Below are 20,265 nucleotides of genomic sequence, written 5' to 3' on the forward strand. Positions count from 1 at the left end.
CCTTGTTCAGTGGTTACAGTGCTGAAGACTAAATCTATTCTAAACGGTCTCTATTTTCCTGTGGTTTTGTTGATTTTCCATTTAATTTCTGGTCTTTTATACTGAGCCCATCCTTAACTTTGCCAAAAACTTAGTATTTCAATTGTTGAAAGCCAAGAAGTGAGACATAACTATATTTTAACCTTAATTTTAATTCATGTGTGATTTTTACTTGAAAGCACTGTCTTCTTCCCCCTTTTGGGAGGATTTCAAACAAAGATGTTTTACTCCATTCACCAATCATTGCGTGCTTTCAAAGCTATGAGCCATCCTAAATATAGCTGTGCAAAGCTAAAAAGTGTGCATGTTTTCTAGTGTATGTTTTCTCTTTTCTGTCCTACTTCATGGATAACTCCAGAAACAGAAAAATACTACCTACCTCCTTTAAGGTCATTGCCCTGCCTGCCCATGAGAGAGGGCACAAATTAAGTATTTTTACTGAAGATTACCAGCTATCAAACAGTATATTCATGTAGTTAATTTTTATGTATTTTGAACTCAGTTGTTTTTTATCTTGCCAGGAGCTGAATGAAAACAAGAGCACCCCAAGAAAAGAAAAACAGGAATGGCTTTCAAGCCAGAAACAGAACATACAGCATTTCCAAGAAGAGGAGAAGACCAATCTTCTTCAACATCAGAAACGGTACCTAGAGCTGCAATGCCGTTGCTTGAAAAGAAAGTTGCTACTTGGGAGCCATAACTTGGAGCAGGACCTTCTCAGGGAGGTATGTTTAAATGGTGTGAAATTAGAATCTTCCTGAAAATATGTCAGTCACATCCCACCCTCAGGGCCTTAGAGCACCTCTGCTTGCCTTTGCCTAAGTCCTTCTTCCCTGGAAACCCAACCCACACGATTCACCTTCTCCCTCACTTCATATCTCCTCAATTCTGATCTCCAAATCCTCCTCCCTTCTTTAAATATTCTTGCACTCCTCTCTCTCTCTCTCACACACACACACACCACACACACACATACACACATATGTGCACACACTTTTTATGGGGATCTCTCTCTCCCCAAGTAGAATGGAAATTAGATCAAGTCCCAGGTTCTGTTCAGGGCTTTTATATCCAGTGGCTAGATATATCCAGGCCTTGTAGCTAGTGGCTGGCCCATAATAGGTATTCAATAAATATGTATTAAATAAATATTTAATAAATATTAAATCCACGAATGAAAGAACTGTTAATTTTTAATATGAGAAAATTAATTGGATAACTTATGCCTTTTCATCCAAAATGGGTGCCATGAGGTATATACTACCATTTAACATAATTTTATAAACATTAAATTATTCATTGGGAATATGTAGAAACTTATGCCAATGAAAACAACGGTACTCATTATCAGGTATGCCTATGAGCATAGATCAATTTATTTTCAAGAGTGGCTTAAAATAAACTTCAAGTATAACATAATTATTCAAATTCACTAATAAATTCAAGTTAAGACAATTGCATCAATTAGATAAGATCGGTCTAAAAAATTGATGAGTCCTAGTAGTGGCATGGAAAGTGGTCAATGTTGGTAAGAATATAAATTGATACTGCCATTTTGGAGCATAATTCAGCAGCTTTAACAATTTAATTTGCATGTATCTTCTACCCACCGAATCCGCTTCTAGAATTCTATCCTAAAGAAATAGTAACATAATTATATGGTGTATCATGTGTAGATGTTTATTGAAAATTTGTCATAAAGCAAAAAGTAGAAAAACTATGGCATCAGAAAGCAGAAGCTTCCAATAAAAATTTCTTTAAAAATCTGTATTTGTCCATTATATTTTTAGGTAAAGCAAGCATATTATATGCCTATAATATATATTGTTATTCAATTTTAAAACTGTATGTTTTTGTGTAATAGTTGTATCACGATAAGCGTGGGGAAGGTTGGGAAACATATGCACCAAATGTTGGCCCCTGGAGAAGGGGCAGCGGAGGCAAAGGGGGCACGTCTGACTTCCTTCTACATAGTAAAAGAGAGAGAGTGTGTGAGTGTATGTGTGTGTGTTGTACATTTGATCTTTTAAACTGAAAAAAATTGTAGTAACATTTATTGATCATGAGGCAGGTATTCTGACAGCTTTCCCCGTATGAACTCATTTCACCCTCACGTTAATTTTATGAAACAGCTGTGTTATGGTCTCCATTTGAGAAGTAATGAAATGGAAGCACAGAGAGTTTAAGTAATTAACCCAAGGACTCACTGCTTGTCAGTAGCAGAGCCAGGATTTCGAAAGCAGGCAGCCTAGCCCTAGAGTCTTGTGTTCCTAACCCCTGCACTATACTGGGTACACTGCATGTAGTAGAATTGAATGTATACTCTGAAGAAAGTCAAAGGATGACTTAGAAATCCTGTTCAGATACAAAATTAGGAAACATAAATGACGGAAAGAGAGTAGAAAGGACATTAAGTCTCTTGGGACAGATGTGATATGTCTTAAGCTTATTGCTAAAAGTAGTATAAATAGTAAATGAACAGATAAGGCAATTGTGCTACTAATTGCCCATTTTCTACAGTTCCAGTAATAAAACTCTAATATTCACTGTGCAGTCATTACTGAATCAGAGAATTACATCTATATCCTGGTTATTCTGTTTCTTAGGATTTTTTTTCTCCTGGCATTGTACATCATCAAATTATGCCTTTGTCTTTTTTTATGGATTAGGAATTAAATAAAAGGCAGGCTCAAAAGGACTTAGAGCATGCAATGTTACTGCGACAGCATGAATCCACGCAAGAACTGGAGTTCCGCCACCTCAACACAGTGCAGAAGATGCGCTGTGAGTTGATGAGACTGCAGCATCAAGCCGAGCTCACTGACCAGCTGGAGCGTAATAAGCGGAGAGAGCGAGAACTAAGGCGGAAGCACGTCATGCAGGCTCGACAGCAGCCTAAGAGTCTGAAGGTACCTTTAGCCTAAGCTTCTTGGCAAAGGACAACACATAAAAGGCACATGTAAACAGTAAAAGTCTAAGCCAGATGTCTGTCATAAAGAAATTGAATAAGCTTTTTTCTTTTCATTTTAAGCATATTTGGTTAGTATTGGTGTAGAGGGTCTATAGCTGCAGACTTCAGCTTGTGTATTTCTCAGCAGAGTACCAAAAAAATGGCCAGAACTTTTTAACTGTAGAAAGTGTCATAAATAAGATTCAAAATTCTCATTTTAAGTGTACCCAAATGTCCAGTGTTGATACTGCAATCTACATATCAACATCCTAACCTGCTGCCTTCTCTCTGTTGTTCCAAGTTTTATAGTTTTGGAATCTTATTTCCTCTGAATGTGATTTGTATCCAAAAGAGGCGGTAAGTTCTTAATTAGTACAGAAACCAGTGAATGAAAAACGCCTTTTTACCCCCTCTCCCTTCATTGTCAATACTCATCTTTAGAGGAATAGTGGAATTATCACACTGTTACTCCCATTCTTTCTGTGTTTGGTAACATAGGTAAGACCGGGGCATGTGTAGTTGGAGTGTATTTTTTTAATTAGTACATCAGAGTGAAGGAGGTATTACATGCTCTCTTGTAGACAAATAAGGAAAGACAAGTGTTGGTGATATATCATATCAAAGGACTTTAAATTTTGTATTTGCTTTGATAGAGAAATTTATTTATATGATACAAAATTCAAAAGATGCCAAAGTGTATGTATTATAAACTTAAAGGTTTCCCTCTCCTTGTTCTTTAGGCCACCTGGTCCAGCCCCCTCTACCAAAATCAACCAGAGTTAACAATTCCAAGGAATTTTCTAATTTTATAACTTGTAATAAATACGTGAAGTATAATCACATGAATCTTAATAAACAAAAAACCAAAATGACCCACTATATATGTTGTCACCCACAGTAGTACCTCAGTTAATCTGTACATGTCTCCGCATTGTAAACTTGTGTTTACATCCAATGAAGCCCGGTTTCACGGTATCTCCTTTACCCTCTTTTTCGATCTCTGACAATTTAACTATAAAACTATCAGGTAACACTTACCTGAATAACTCTCCTGAAGTCAAGTGAAATTCACTCACAGAAGTAATCTGTGTCCAAACCAGAAGCTAAACCTTACCTAGTGGTGTCTCCGATTCCTATTCAACTCCATTCATACAAGTTGTCCTGAACAAAACACAGAAGCAAAGCTAATATTTATCCTTTCTTGTGAGTCTAAGTAAAATTTTATACTTTGCTGTATCTTCAAAACAGCTAATGAACATCGTTTACAGAGTGGCTCGTACGTTGACTACCCTCATAACCATCATTAGTTAATGCTTATCACAATCAGAATTCATAATGATTTTCCAGATTTATTTTGTCTTTGTAGTGGTTACATAGTAGAGGTTCTCACCAAAAGATATTTAAAGCATGTCTATAAAATGAATTACAGTTTTAAAGTGAGCAGCACCCAGAAGTAAACCGAACTGAAAGCTTGTTTAGTTTTCTTTGGTCAGACCATGAATCTGATAGGACTTCATTTCTCTGGGGCTTGGAATAGGTTAGTTGTTTGCTGTTTAACCCTTCCTTTTGGTTCCCTGTTGTGGCCCCCTTCTCCGTTTGAAAGCTTGGAGACACTAGTCTGATTTTCAGATACTGTTAAAAAATCAAGGGGAAAAATAATGTCTCACAGTCATAGGCAGACTTCAGATAGAAAACGTCCTTCTCATGATACATAAGCTCAAGATTTTCCGTAAAAGAAATTGTTCTGTTACTTCAGTGGGAAAGAAAATCACCATGTTCCTCTTAGTTGTATATATCTATCTACTTGCCCAATTTGAACAAAATAGACTCTTTTTTTTAAATTAAGGTATCATTGATAAACAATCTTAAGAAGGTTTCACATGAGCAACATTGTGGTTTCAACATTCACTCATACTATGAAGTCCCCCCCAACCCACTGCAGTCACTGTCCATCAGCGTAGTAAGACACTATAGAGTTAGTACTGTCTTCTCCGCGCTGTGCTGCGTGCCCCATGACCCCACTACATTGTGAGTGCTAATAATAGTGCCCCTTAATCCCCTTCTCCCTCCCTCCCCACCCACACTCCCCAATCCCTTCCTTTTTGGTAACCCTAGTCCCTTCTTGGAGAAAACAGACTATTTTAACATCATGTCATTTCATTTATGTAAGTAATAGTTGCAACTTTTTAAGATAAATTTGTATTTACTATGTAGTAGTTCAACTTCAATAGTTGCAACTATTCCAACTTTCTCTAAGACTTTAAGGGGGATAGGAGGACTTCAGTTTGCACACTTAGGTGAGCTGACAGTATTTGTAGACATTGGGGCACCATTTCTGAGGAATGACTTGGGTAAACACCTATTGTTTATCTGCCATTTCTTCATCTGCCATTAGGTGACGTTTTGTCAGTATTAAGTGATTAAGAAACAACTGGAACATGTTTATCCTGCTTTCACTTGGGGGAAACATTGAGGAATATAGTTTATTCTTGGTATAAGTATTAATCTTGTTGAAAAAATTTTCCAGGGCATTCCTTTTTGTCATTAGCTAGTGATATGGAGTGTCTATAGTTTTCTTGGCAATATATTTGAATACTTAAAAGTTTTTTAAAGAATGGAGGTGGTTACACAAAGTCAGAAGAGAATTCTAAATTTCACTGTTCCATTTCTGGCTAACTTGGAGGAATTTTATTAACCAAGGGCAGGATTTAAGGGCAGTGCTAAGCGTAACTAAACCAAGAGTTTGTCTTTCTAGCTAGACATTTCTTGACCCTTCACAGAATAAAGGTACATGACTATGACTTAGTACCTCAATTGGTGTAAAATGCAGAAAAGGATATATATTTGATTTTGTAGTATGGGAGCAAAGAGTGGGAACTAGTTCCTTGACAAGAGTGTTTGGTCATACACGCATTTGCACACTTAGTCAACCATTCAATATCTGGCAGTATATATATTGAGGTAAATAATTTCAACTGTAGGTTCTGCCTTTGTGTAGGAAATGAGTGTTGTTACTCGTAGGCTTGATGGCTATACCTTATGAAATATAGCACATCTTACTACATTTTATTGAAACTTGAGTTCATAGAATTATTAACCTGTGACTTAAAGCCAGAGTTATTCTGTTTCTGAACTCAAATTATTTTATCTCAAAAATGTTTATGTAGTTCATGTCTGTTACCATTTCCACAAGAAGGGTTGTCCCTTCTCTTGCCTCATAACTTTTCTTTGACCTTTGAAAGATTAGTTAGCTGACTTCCAGGTTTTTGCTTGTGGTGCTAAAGAGTAAAGCCTAAGGAGAAGCAGACCCAAAACTTAGCCATCTTAACTGAGCAGTATGACCACATTAATGAAATGCTCTCCACTCGAGCTGTAAGTTTATTTTACTTAGGCAAAACAAATTTAGTGCCCCTTTCCTTCCACCACCCAAATAAAATCCCAACAATTGAAATATTAAGTTGGAGATGAAAATGCTGCTGTACCTTGGGAAATAGTGAAGGTGGTCCATATTCTTCTTGTTCTCAGCATTGCTTGGAAATATGCAGGATGCATATGTAATTCTCTTTGATACACTTGGTCATGAGGTTCCACATAGGCTCTCTGCTGGTGCCTTGCAGAGGTTTAGTACGTATACCAACAGTGCATCAAGATTGGAGAAGCAGCTTTGTTAAGCAGGGTTCAAAAAGTAGCGCTTTACCGGGAATCCAGATGGTCACATTTGAGTGCAGGCACAAAATAATTGCTATGTCAGTTTACAGACTTTTTCTTAATGGGCCAGATAGTAAATATTTTAGGAGGAAAAACTGAGGTTATTATGTGGGTATTTACATAGCCATTTAAAATGTGACCATTTCAGAATGTAAAAAACCATTCCTAATTAGTGGACTATTGAAAAACAAAAACAAAAAGTCAGGTAGCTGTTCAGATTTGGCCCATAAGCTGTGGCATGCTTGTCCCTGTTCTGTAGTTATTTCCATTGGAGAGAAGACATTCCCAGTCTTACATCAATCAGATTCCGTTTTCCTTTAAAAAATAATGATTATTTAGGCATCATCCAAATAGCTTATGACAGCTTTATTCTTATAATGCCGTCATTGGTTGCTGTGTTTTCCTTTTCCAGAGATGTTTACTCCAAGATGTAAAAGAGAACGGTTGTGCCCTATAGAAGAGTAGTCTGCCTTAACTTACACGTCCTCCTTTCCATAGGTCATGAGAAGGTAGCTCACAGGAGGATGTATGTTTTCTTTCTCTTTCAGCCGCATTTGGATGAAGCGCAGGAGGCAGAGTGCCAGGCTTTGAAAACGCAGCTGCAGCAGGAACTGGAGCTGTTGACTGAACTTCAGAGCAAGATCAAAATGCAGGCTGAGGCACAACACGCTCAAGAGCTTCGGGAGCTGAAACGGAGGGTCTCCCTCCGCAAGGCACTCTTGAAACAACAGGTATGCGTAATAGAAAAAAGTAATTGTGCCAGGATTTGCTTTCATCAAAATCATTTCATAAATATATTTTCTTGATGACAGAGGTGGCATTAGATTGTTTTCACAATACCATATTTCCTTAATTCTAGTTTTGGTAGTGTTTTCTTTTTCTTTAAAATTACTGATTCAGTAATGAACCTTAAAATTAATGAGTGTGATGTATTAAAGGAATATATATACTTAAGTAGGAATTACTAGAGGAATGATGTGGAGTTATGTGAAGACAGTTGAATTGTAAAAGGATAGCTCTGGCTCCGTCTTCCTCCCTTCTTTTGTGTACCTAGTTGTACCTAAAGAAATTGGAGAGAAACTTGGATAGTGAAGGAAAAAACTTTAGTAATTGCTTGAGAGAGACAAGGAAAAGGGATCAGGAATATACTTTATTCATTCATCCCTGGTCTGAAACTGTACAGATTGATGCATTACTAGAAAAGAGAAGGTAAGACCAGTTTTACACAGATGAAGTGTCAGGCTGAAAATATTTCTAGATGTAGCTTTATTTATTTTACTTACTCTTTGTCATATATATTAGAACTAGAATCCCTAAATTCACTTGTGTCCTTTAAGGTACTGAGGCTGTATGTGTGTGTGTGTGTTGAAGAAAGAACAAAGGGTATAAGCTTTTGAGAAAGAAAGAGAGGAAAGGCATTTGTTTTGAGAAGTAGTAGAATACCACTTGTATCCAGGATTGAATGCTCTGTTCCAGAATTCCTGAGCCATAAGTTCCCAGCAGCTGGCATGTCTTAGGTCCATTGTAAGTTAACACATGCCTAATGGTTTTGTCTGTTAAAAATTGTCATCGCTTCTGGACCATTAATTGGCGCATAGATTTTCCTCTACTTTCTACAGTTCTTGTGATTAAAAATAGAATACCTCATTTCTATTAAAAATAAATGTTCTTAAAAACTCCACCAAAATAAGGTGTTGCTATTTCTGTGGCACAGCTGTCTTCATTACTGGCTCCTTTAAGAGGTACTTGCCTCTAAAAATTATCTCAATTGTGTTTCTCATTCAAGGTGGGAAGACAGAAACACATACAAATTTTTAGAAAAATGTAGTTGTCCCATGTACAGAATTCATAAATCTGCCTGATTTCAACTTGCATATTTAAAATTGAATCTAAAGTTCCATCTCTTATGCTTCAAAATTATCACTAAAAGAGAAACCTATAGTATTTCAGTAACAGTGTCATGAGAGAAGTATTGGTACTGTTTTATTTCTATTTTTAGCTCCACCTAGTGGCTCCGAGTTAAAGAGTGCTAATTAGTATCTTAGGTGTAGTCATTTCAATATATGAACTAAGGCCTTTATGTTCTACGAAACCAGGTAAAATGTTGGCATAGGGCTGATACCATTGCCAGAAGTGCAGTGGCACTCTCATACATTGTTAATGCATTTTGGAAAGCAATTTGGAAGTATATCAATGATCTTTGAAAATGTTAAGCAAAGAATTTAGAGAATTTAGAGAAAAGAAATCCTGAATACAGGAAAAGCAATATGCATAAATATGTTAATTATGGCATAGTTTATAATGGTTTTAAACACCTAACCATGTAAAATAATTAAGTGCTTATGACCAAGCCACTTAATAAAATCTTACTCAACCATTTAAATAATGGCTATAAAAATAGTATTAATGTGGAAAAATGCTTATGAGGTGTTGAATAAAATAAAGACAAATCACACTTAAAGTGAGTTGAACTAATACTTATAATGGCTCTTTTAATATGGTAGATTGGTTGTGGTGGTTTGTATTTGATAATAGACATGCATAAGATTTAGTATTAAAAATAATAAAAGAAACAGTGGAATAAATCTACAGTGCTTTGAGTTGCTGCTTGATTTTTAGGGCTCATGTTTATATTTCAAGTGAAGTGCATGACTATAAAGTAGTTTGGGGTCAGTCAGTTGGCAACTACCAAGGCAGTGATATACCCATGGTATGATTTGAAAACATTGTAACATCTGTATTTTCTGTACTTTGTGCCTACTGGTTGTACAGATAAGAAACAGTCATCTGAAAATAGAGGTGGAACCAGAGAGAATGTTAGTTGTTTCTAGATGTGTAATAATTCTGTTTGAAGATTGCTTTCAGCCTCCAAATGAAACAAGAATTGTCCTCCAGGTCCTCCAGGTGTTTCCATGCTAAATTGTGTGTTTTTAAAAGGGCACTTTAAAAAAGATACATAAGAGGGGACTTGATAATATGGGTAAATGTTGTAACCAAAATGTTGCTCATGTGAAACCTTCATAAGATTGTATATCAATGATAACTTAGTATAAAAAAAAGATACATAAAAATTAAGCACATTTGTTGAGCTAGATTTCTGTGTAGAGAACAATGACTATTGGCGTAAGTCCTCAAATATCTTAAAACCTAATTTAATACTTCTTTACAAATACTCTTTATTTCCTATTTTTTAAAAACTTTGTATCATGGAAATTTTCAAACAAAAAGTATTAGTGAAATTATTAAGAACTAGTACAATGAAGTCCCCAAATACTCATTACGCAACTTCAACAGCTATCAGTATCTTGCTTATATTTCATCTGTTTCCCAACTCCACATGCAGCTTTTTAGGGGAGCAGGATAGGGGGCAGAGTATCTGAAATATTTTAAAGCAAATCCCAGCATAGAATCATTTCACTGCAAACACAGATAAGGAAATAAGGACTCTTTTACTTCAACATAGTCATAATTCCATTGTGTTAACTAACAAAATTATAATAAATGTTTAAGATTACCTAATACTCAGTCCATACTTAGATTTCCCTTTGTATCTAAAAAAAGGTCTTCTTGGTTTATTTAGATTGGGGCCCAAACATGGTGTAGACGTTGCATTTGATTGTCTTTTAAGCCTTTTAGTCTCCTGTGCCCTTTTTTTTTTATTACTGTGGACTGGGTCATTTGCTTTGTAGGAATTCTCACATTTGAATTTGGCTGATTCCATCCTCATGGTGTCATTTAATGCATTCCTCTTTACTTTGCATTTCCTGTAAACTGGTCATTAGATCTAGGGGCATGATTACATTTACATTAATTTTTTTCCTTTTAAAAATTTTTGCGAGGAATGTTCATAAGGGTTACTGTGTTACACTTCCTTTTGCATCACATCAAAAGCTATATAATGTCTAGTTGTCCCACTTTGAAGTCATATTTGATGAGTGGGCTCAGATATTCTCATTCATCAACAATTTCTCCATCAACTTCTTCCCATTGTCATTGACTATTATGTATTTTTTCACACTAAAACTATTTCTAGTCAGCTATATATATTTGTAAACCTTTGAGTTGTCCAAAACTGATTCTGACGGCTACCCAACCACTGATTTCTAAGTACATAGAGTCTCCTAACTTTCTAATGGAAACTTTATGGTTTCTGTTTGTTTTTCACTTAATGCTCTGATCTTTCTGGAATATGGTATCAGATGAGATTCCATTTTTATTTTCTTCCAGATGGTTAGCCACTTGTGCCTGTGTTGTTTTTCCCATTAAATTAATTAGTGCTTTTGTCCTGCATTAAAAACTTACAAACTTCATTCTGTTTCTATTTTACTAATTACTGGTTCCTACACCAATACCATATTTATTACATTAGAGTGACCTTACGGTGTATCTAATAAGGCTACATTCTCCTTACACATTTTCTTTTTCAATCTTTTTACCTAATGGTTTTGGTAGCCATTCATGATAATTGCCTTGATTTATTATTTCAATAGAGATTATTACCTTTGCTTTTAAGAACTTAATTTTACACATTTTAGCAATATAAGTTATATATGATTCCTACAGTACATCTCTTTGATTTTTAAATGTACATCCTTTAAAATAGCCAGAGTGGACATTTTTATGATTCACTTTAAACCAGAATAATTATTGCTTCTGTAGTTTATATATTTTTTAAAATAAATGAGCTTTCTTTTTGCTTCCCCCCACCAACCCACAACAGATGGAAGAAGAGATATTGACATTTCAGAATGAGTGCAGTGAAAGAATACGAAGCCTGCTAGAGCGTCGAGCAAAAGAGATGAAAGCTTTCAAATCTGAAAGCGAGGGACTAGGTTTTGGAAACGACCTCTCTAACCTTGCCCCTGAGGCATTCAGCCAAACCCCCCCCGGAGCTCCTCACAGGGTGCATCCCATAGGTGGCCTACCACAAGCCTGGGGCCATCCAATACAAGGTGGGTCCCCAGCGATGCAGGTCACCCTTCTGAGCCAATGCATGGGGTACCCCGAGGTAGCAGTATGTGAGTTCGCAATAGCCTTCGGGTTCTGAGGCAGACAGCTGCCGGGGGATGAACGGAACAGGGCATGAACAGAAGCACCAGTGTCACTTGACAAATATCCAATGGGTCACACATGTCTTACACATGACCTAATAATTGAGAATGGTGAGGAGGAGCCAAGATGGCGGTGTGAGTAGGACAGCAGAAGTCTCCTCCCAAAAACATATATATTTTTGAAAATACAACAAATACAACCATTCCTAAAACAGAGACCAGAAGATACAGTACAATAGCCAGGCTACATCTACATCTGCGAGAACCCAGTGCCTCACGAAGGGGATAAGATACAAGCCGTGGCCTAGCAGGACCAGAGGGAGCCCAGGACTGCTAAATACCCAGCCCTAGCCATCCGCACCAGAGCATGGACACACAGTGCGTGGTGTGCTGGATACTAGGGAAACTGAACAGTAAAACCTGCGAGCGGGTCCCCACGGCCGGCGCACCTGGGACAAAAGAAAAGCGTGTGCTTTTTGAAGGTCTTAAAGGGACAGGGGCCTCACAGCTGGATGGAGGCATCCCGGCATACAGCCCAGCAGCTGGGAATCCCCAGGAACTCCAGGTGCCCCAACCCCCTGGGCGACAACATAGCTTGGCGGCCCCCCACAGTGATAAACAGCCTCCCGCCCACTCCCCCTCTGGCGCGGCCCCACCACAGCAGAGCAGCAGCCTAAAAGTGGCCACGCCCACAGCAACCGCACGGAGCTTACTCCACAGTAGCGGGGCAAGAATCAGAGACCCCATCTGCACGCAGCTGCCCAGTAAAAGCCACTAAGGGTCACCGTTCTCCCAGGAAAGGAAGGCCAGGAGCAAGTGGAAAGGGACTTTGATCTCCCAGCTGACACACATGCCAAGTGCCTACGACTACCTCTATCACCATGAAAAGGCAGAAGAATTTGATACAGACCAGACTAAGCCAGACATCCATCCTCCCCTGAGAGGGAATCTGAGGAGATAGATTTAACCAATCTTCCTGAAAAAGAATTCAAAATAAAGGTCATAACCATGCTGATGGACTTGCAGAGAAATATGCAAGAGCTAAGGAGGGAGAACACAGAAATAAAACAATCTCCGGAAGGACTTAAAAGCGGAATGGACGAGATGCAAGAGGCCATTAATGGAATAGAAATCAATGAACAGGAACGCAGAGAAGCTGACACAGAGAGAGATAAAAGGATCTCCAGGAGTGAAAGAATATTGAGAGAACTATGTGACCAATCAAAATGGAACAATATCCACATTATAGGGGTACCAGAAGAGGAGAGAGAAAAAGGGATAAAAAGTGTCTTTGAAGAAATAATTGCTGAAAACTTCCCCAAACTGGGGGAGGAAATAGCCTCTCAGACCATGGAAGCACACAGAACTCCCAACACAAGGGACCCAAGGAGGACAAGACCAAGACACATAATAATTAAAATGGCAGAGATGAAGGACAAGGACAGAGTACTAAAGGCAGCCAGAGAGAGAAAAAAAGTCACCTACAAAAGAAAACCCTTCAGGTTATCATCAGACTTCTCAACAGAAACCTTACAGGCCAGAAGAGAATGGCATGATATATTTAATGCAATGAAAGAGAAGGGCCTTGAATGAAGGATACTATATCCAGCACGATTATCATTTAAATATGAAGGAGGGATTAAACAATTCCCAGAAAAGCAAAAATTGAGGGAAAGGCTAAACAGATGTCACCAGAGAAAATAAAATCACAGCAAAGAAAGCGGACCAATCAATTACTAACTAAAGGCAAAAACCAAAATCAACTACCCACAAAAGCAGTCAAAGGAAACACAAAAGAGCACACACACATACACACATACACACACACACACACACACACACACACACACACACAGAAAAAAAATACCTAACATACAAAGAATGGAGGAGGAGGAATAAGAAGGGAGAGAAATGAAGAATCATCAGACTGTGTTTATGATAGCTTAATAAGTGAGTGAAGTTAGACAGTAAGATAGTAAAGAAGCTAACCTTGAACCTTTGGTAACCAAAACCTAAATCCTGCAATGGCAATAAGTACATATCTTTCAATAATCACTGTAAGTGTAAATGGACTGAATGCACCAATCAAAAGACACAGAGTAATAGAATGGATAAAAAAGCAAGACCCATCTATATGCTGCTTACAAGAGACTCACCTCAAACCCAAAGACATGCACAGACTAAAAGTCAAGGGATGGAGAAAGATATTTCATGCAAACAAGAAGGTGTTGCAGTACTAGTATCAGACAAAATAGACTTCAAAACAAAGAAAGTCACAAGAGATAAAGAAGGACATTATATAATGATAAAGGGCTCAGTCCAACAAGAGAATATCACCATTATAAACATCTATGCACCCAACACAGGAGCACCAACATATGTGAAACAAATACTAACAGAATTAAAGGAGGAAATAGAATGCAGTGCATTCATTTTAGGAGACTTCAACACACCACTCACTCAAAAGGACAGATCCACCAGACAGAAAACAAGTAAGGACACAGAGGCACTGAACAACACACTAGAACAGATGGACCTAATAGACATCTATGGAACTCTATACCCAAAAGCAACAGGATACACATTCTTCTCAAGTGCACATGGAGCACTCTCCAAAATAGACCACATACTAGGCCACAAAAAGAGCCTCAGTAAATTCAAAAAGATTGAAATTCTACCAACCAACTTCTCAGACCACAAAGGCATAAAACTAGGAATAAATTGCACAAAGAAAGCAAAAAGGGTCACAAACACATGGAGGCTTAACAACATGCTCCTAAATAATCAATGGATCAACAACCAAATCAAAATAATTGAGAATGGCCATTCTGCTGGAACAGTCCAGCAAAGGAAACTCCCTGTAGACATCATCACAAGCAGCCTCCTCGCTTGGGTGCTACCATGTGGAAGCTGAGTACAGATGGTATATTTTATTCATTTTTGTAAAGCGTTCTGTTTTGTGTTTACTAATTGGGATGTCATAGTATTTAGCTGTCAGGTTTTGTGCTTTGTTTTGTTTTTAACTTTTGGGGAAATTTTATGTAAAGGGGAATTGGTGTGTATGTGTGTTTATTAAATATGCACACACACACACACATACAGTGCACGTGGTAAAAAGAAACTGGTTAGATAGGGGGTATTTTCTGAAAACTGCAAAAACAATTCAGCAACGTGGCTTGACTCATCACTTTTGGACAAGTCTATCCTAAGAAATTTGTGAAAAGATCTAAAGCCTTTCTCTATATACCCCAGGTTCTTATGAGCCGCTCACAGCAGCCAGCATATGCTAAAACAAGTTATTATGGAAACACACCTGTATCCCCTCACCAATGTATTTTGGTTATTAAATAAATGTATTTTGTCTGACTTTTGTTTATTAAATTGGCCTCATTTGGAGTAGGAAAAAAGTGGAAATCCATGAACACTAAAGGGTTGCATTGACTCTTTCAGAGAGTAGAAGACAACCTAATTCTTTTTCTGAATGCTGCAAGCTTGTCAGGGATTTTTTTTTTTTTTTTTTTTTTTGGTCCATTCAATTGTGCCTTCTTTGTGGTATGGTGAGATGGAGGTGCTTCAGGAGATCCCAAGTTTTGTGGAAATTACATTGTCAAACTTGTAAGCCTCCAAAGGGGAAGACAAAAAGGGTGAGAGGGGCCCCTGAAAGTTCATATGACGGGTATGTTCAGTAGCAGAGTGAGGAGATGAAGCCTATGTATATCCTGACGTTTTGTTGCTTATGCTGTGATACGTCATCCTAGCTGAGCTAAGCTCTGTTAACTTCCAAGACCCCAAACAGTACTTTTACTTTGTTTATACAAAAACAAAGACATGTAGCCAATACAAATCAAAGGCCAGAGGTATTTGAATGATGCCGTATTTACAGACCACCATCTCCTGGAATTCTCATCACACTACTTAGACATAAATCGATTACCCCCTTTTGGTTTATGGGGTTTCCTGTTTACAAGTAGAATAGCCCGTTATTTAAGTGCTTAGTTGCCGAGTGAGCCAGGAGTCACTGAGCCTGTGACTTTACCAGGGCTGACTAACCCTCAGCACCACTGTAGGTTTTGCTGCATGTGCAGGTCCTCTTCCTTTTTTTTTTTTTTTTTTTTTCTGTTGTTGATTGCTGTTTTTGTTGCTGCAATACTTTACAAACTTGTAGTTTCTTGAGACTTAGTGATTGCTTGGCATCATGTTAACATCACACGACAGAAAATACCACTTGCAGAAGTCTAAAGCCTCGGTGCTAACGTACTACTGAAAAGGAACCAGCAAGTTTGGCAAATAAAAAAAAAAACACTACAGTGAGTTATGGTGGTCAGGAAATCTCTTGACGAAAGCTAACTTCTTTTTTCCAGAGAGGGGTGTGTTTTGTTTTATTTTGTTTTCTTTTGTAATGAAGGATCCACCTGATGCTGACAGTCAGATGTGACTTGGGGGCCCACCGCCAGTGTGGAGACTGAGCTGCAGGTGGGTGGGGAGCCATGAATATGACTTGAAGGGAAAAAATGTCCTTCCCCGTGAGCGCTCCAAGTTCCTTTAGGTTGCTGTCCTGCCCTCTCCCCAGTTGTCTTGAAGAACCAGGAGCCCTGCTGCTGACAGACTCCTGCTTTTCACAGAGGGCTCCAAGGTAGCATTCTCCACGGCCTCTCAGTGATGCTCTCCGCCTAGACCAGACCAATCACCATTGAAATCTTGGTTTTCTCAACCAATTTAAGTCTTCTCCAGGTACGTCAGCCCAGTCTGCCTGAATCCACCCCTTTAGGACTTTCTAGCATTCATTTAATGGGAACTGGGAGAAAAATTAATATTTCAGTGTAAATATTTTTAAAACCAAGATCGCAGTAGAATTCACACACAGTCATAGGCAGTGTTTCATGTAGCGCTCTGGTCCGTCGTCCTCCTGGCCACGGTTGAGATCACCAGTTTTTAGGTGGACATAACATGTACTTGATTCTACTGAAAGGGACTTAATTATTTCAATAGCTCTTCTGCATTCAAATATTGTACAGTATCTCAGACAAATTGAGATATCTACATGTTTAGAGGAAAGTGATAGGACCAACCTTTAGAATTTATAAAATGTCCAAAAATATAATGGAATTTGATACCTTTTAAAAAATTCTTACTAGATCTGGCTCCTTTACTGAAGCAGATCAGTTTTGCATATAAAACTCTAAAATCGAAATGGACTTAAATTAGTCAAACTGAATTACTGAGTTCATGCAGACTACATGTACTTGTAAAATCGTGATTGAACACTGACTCCAAATGTCTGTCCAGTAGGGCTTCGTTTTTGCCACAGGACCCGAGCCAGTTTTACATCACTATACTTGAATTATTCCATTAAGTTAATTTGAATTAAAATATATATGGTTTGAAAAAAAATAAAATGAATAAAATATATATAGTTTGCAAAAAGATTCAAATTAATTCAGATTAATCATTCAGATTGGTTTGTGTGTGTTTGTAAGATTAACTTCTGAGGAATCTCAATCATGGTAGGAATCATCAAAGAGTAAAAGCAGGAAAATCTGAAGGATTTTGAAAGATCCTAAAGAAAGAAGCAGGCACTTTCTCAATCAGTGTACAAATGTCAACCTTTGATTAAACTAATACTACCTCCTCCCCAGTGCTGGTGTTCACTTAATATGTATGTGTTTAAGAAAATAAAAAATATGGGAAATTTGTCCAGCATATCAGAAATTTGTAAATGCTATATCTGGTATCCAGAACTTGGCAGTAAAAAGTTTCCTGTGTTCACTATCTCTCCCTTCTTTTAAGTTAACATTTTGAAAATGTAAAACCTCATACCTTGAGATAATCCTTAATTGGGTTCCCTTCCTTTCATACATATTTTTTTCTCTGTTTATTAAAATCAGCTGTATCCCCAAATTACAGTATCTACAGGTATTTTCACTGATATATAAGGTTAGCTGGAAAATGTATTTATATTATTTTTATTCAGAACTGCCATTCTTTTCAGTGATCTCTATACCTGGAGATGACTAGTCCTGCATTTAAAGCCACACCCACAGGTATAATACGCTTAGTTCTCTAAGCCAAGGATTTACCAGTAAATTGAACTTTTTAGCATAACCATCATGATGTTCAGCTGCCTAGACATCAGATAAACACCACTCAGCAAACTAAGAAACTGTCCTTGACACTCCTTCCCACTCCCGCCTCTTTCCTCACCCCCTTTTCAAAAACCAAAACCTCTGTTATGAGTGTCTTTTTCAGACCATAAGGCAGACTTTAGTAACTTTCTACTTTAAGTACTAAATATCTGGCATTTTAAACTTTCATAGAGTACATTGTGTTGGACACTGGAATAATACTCTTCATTTTCACCTGTGAAATATGACTTTATTGTACTTGAAACACCTCTTTTGCATTTCTCCATTTGTGCCATTCACTAGTGGAGATGAATTGTATTATACCATGATCTACTGGCTTTTTAAAAAGCTGTTAAGTATGCACATTTTTGGTATAGCTATTATCATTTGTATGTATATATTGTATATACACATGAGTGCCCATATGTGTGTATAGATAGGTGGATGTATCTCATACTGTACATTTCCATCAGGGCACTTAAGGTTCTGTTACTTGGTTATTTCAGTCCTCAGTTAAGGCAAGAATGCATGTGTTTCTTAAGAGTGAGTACTCTGGGTTGATATTTATGAAAAGATGGTCATTAGATGCTATCTTTTCTTTTTTAATACCCTCTTAGCACTTGTGTGGGTGGGAAGAAAACTGGGTAAAATGTGGATCCATAAGATGCAATGCAGTAAAAAGTACTGGGGATGGAGCCACTTAGTGTTTCCATGGGTCTGTGTCGTGATACAGTAAAAAATAAGTGATGCGGAGAGAAACGAACCATGGAGATTGAAAAACACTGGTGGTGATTCCTCTGCAAAGATGATAGCCAATCACATAATCTTCATGTGCGCTATCTCTACATTTTTCTTAGTGATGCCGTTGATCCTTGTACTTTCTGTACTCCATTAATACTAATAACTATTAATTTTGCTAAGGACCAAAATAGCCAAGAAAGGAGTTGCGGTTATGGCATCTAAGGTTCTCCTAAACTAAAGTCTACAGGCCATGGCCACTGGGGGAGGGATATGGGGTTGGCAGGGGGCTTTCTCTCTCCAGCTGCCTCTTCCTGCTTGCTAATAGTTCTTCCCGCACCTTCTGCCCCTTCTGAGCCACTACTATATAAGCACAGATTTGGCCCAACACAGCAGCCCTTTCCGACGAATTTTATATGGTCCTGCATATTTTTGTCCCATTCTCCCACTGTAAAGTGTCTAGTGTGTATTCAATTCAGGAAATAATATGTTTAAGTATATAAGTATGAATCGCTATTAGTGATATAAGGAGGTTTCTGTTTTTTAGATAAACTTCTTCCTCTAAGGGGAAAAGTCACATCTTGGGCTGCCATCTTGGAGCTGCTTACCAAAATACAGATCATTATTAAAGAAAAACAAATTCGCTATTCTGTTTTGCCTCATCTAACGTGATAGGGCTCCCACCAGTTTGTAGCATTGCCTTTGAAAAGGCCCTCTAAGTTGGTAAGAACTGGAAGTTTCCCATGCTCAGATTCCTTAAAAGGATGAAGAGTGTGCTGTACATTTAGCAGACTTGCCTCTAGTGCACAAGGACTCTGACTGAAGTGTATTTTGCTGTGTCTCTGGTTATGTTGTCTGAACTTTTATGAAATCATTACAATAGGTCTGCATTGGAAATGCTTCTTTGTGAAAAACTAATTTTATTGAACACTGTCTAGAAAAAGAAATTGAAGCTGTGAACTCTTCCTTTATTGTGCATTTATAATTTCTACTGAATTCTGGTAGCCCTCTTTATAGTCACGTGGACTAATTTTTCCCTCATTTATATTCAAATTTACAAAATCTCACTCATACAAGGGAAGAGAAACCATTTGGCCTAATGGTAGTCTTCAGATCACAAGTTACCAAGAAGGGACTAACAGTTACCAAAGGGAAAGGGAGTGGGGAGGATGGGTGGAAAGGGAGGGATAGGGGGGAAAAGGAGCATTATGATTACCACACATAATGTGGTGGGTGGGGGCCACGGGGAAGGCAGTATAGCAACTGCAATGTTGTTCATTGTAAGTGTATATTAATGATACCAAAAAATAATAAAAATAAAATAGAAAAAAAAATGATAAATGTGCCAGGTGGGGAACTGAAACTCATTACATTGCTGATGGGAGTGTAAAATGGTGCAACTATTTTGGAAAACTCTTTAACAGATGCTTATCAAGTTAAATAAACATTTACTAGGATAGAGTAAGTCCTTAACTAGTTATCATTTACTCAAAAGAAATTATAACACTGGCACACAGGAACTAGTACACAGCAGCTTTATTCATAATGACCAAAAACTGCAAATAATACAAATATCTATCAATAAATTAATGTATTATAGAATTATGGTATATTCACACAATGAAATACTATGCATCATAATAACAAGGAGTAGAGT

At 37.7% G+C, this 20,265-nt stretch overlaps 1 protein-coding gene across 1 annotated transcript in view; it reads left to right on the forward strand.

The window, feature by feature from the left end:
* Positions 1–15,114, forward strand: part of LOC140848629 (serine/threonine-protein kinase TAO1-like) — a 50,134-nt gene extending 35,020 nt beyond the window's left edge. Inside the window, exons 11-14 of the mRNA XM_073232898.1 lie at positions 561–764; positions 2,709–2,948; positions 7,246–7,428; positions 11,418–15,114. Of these exons, the coding sequence (XP_073088999.1) occupies positions 561–764; positions 2,709–2,948; positions 7,246–7,428; positions 11,418–11,744 (954 nt within the window). The 3' untranslated portion in view covers positions 11,745–15,114. The remainder of the gene's footprint in view (positions 1–560; positions 765–2,708; positions 2,949–7,245; positions 7,429–11,417) is intronic.
* The last annotated feature ends 5,151 nt before the right edge of the window (positions 15,115–20,265 follow it).

Source organism: Manis javanica, chromosome 4 (assembly GCF_040802235.1).
Source record: "Manis javanica isolate MJ-LG chromosome 4, MJ_LKY, whole genome shotgun sequence".
In the NCBI taxonomy this organism is placed as follows: domain Eukaryota; kingdom Metazoa; phylum Chordata; class Mammalia; order Pholidota; family Manidae; genus Manis; species Manis javanica.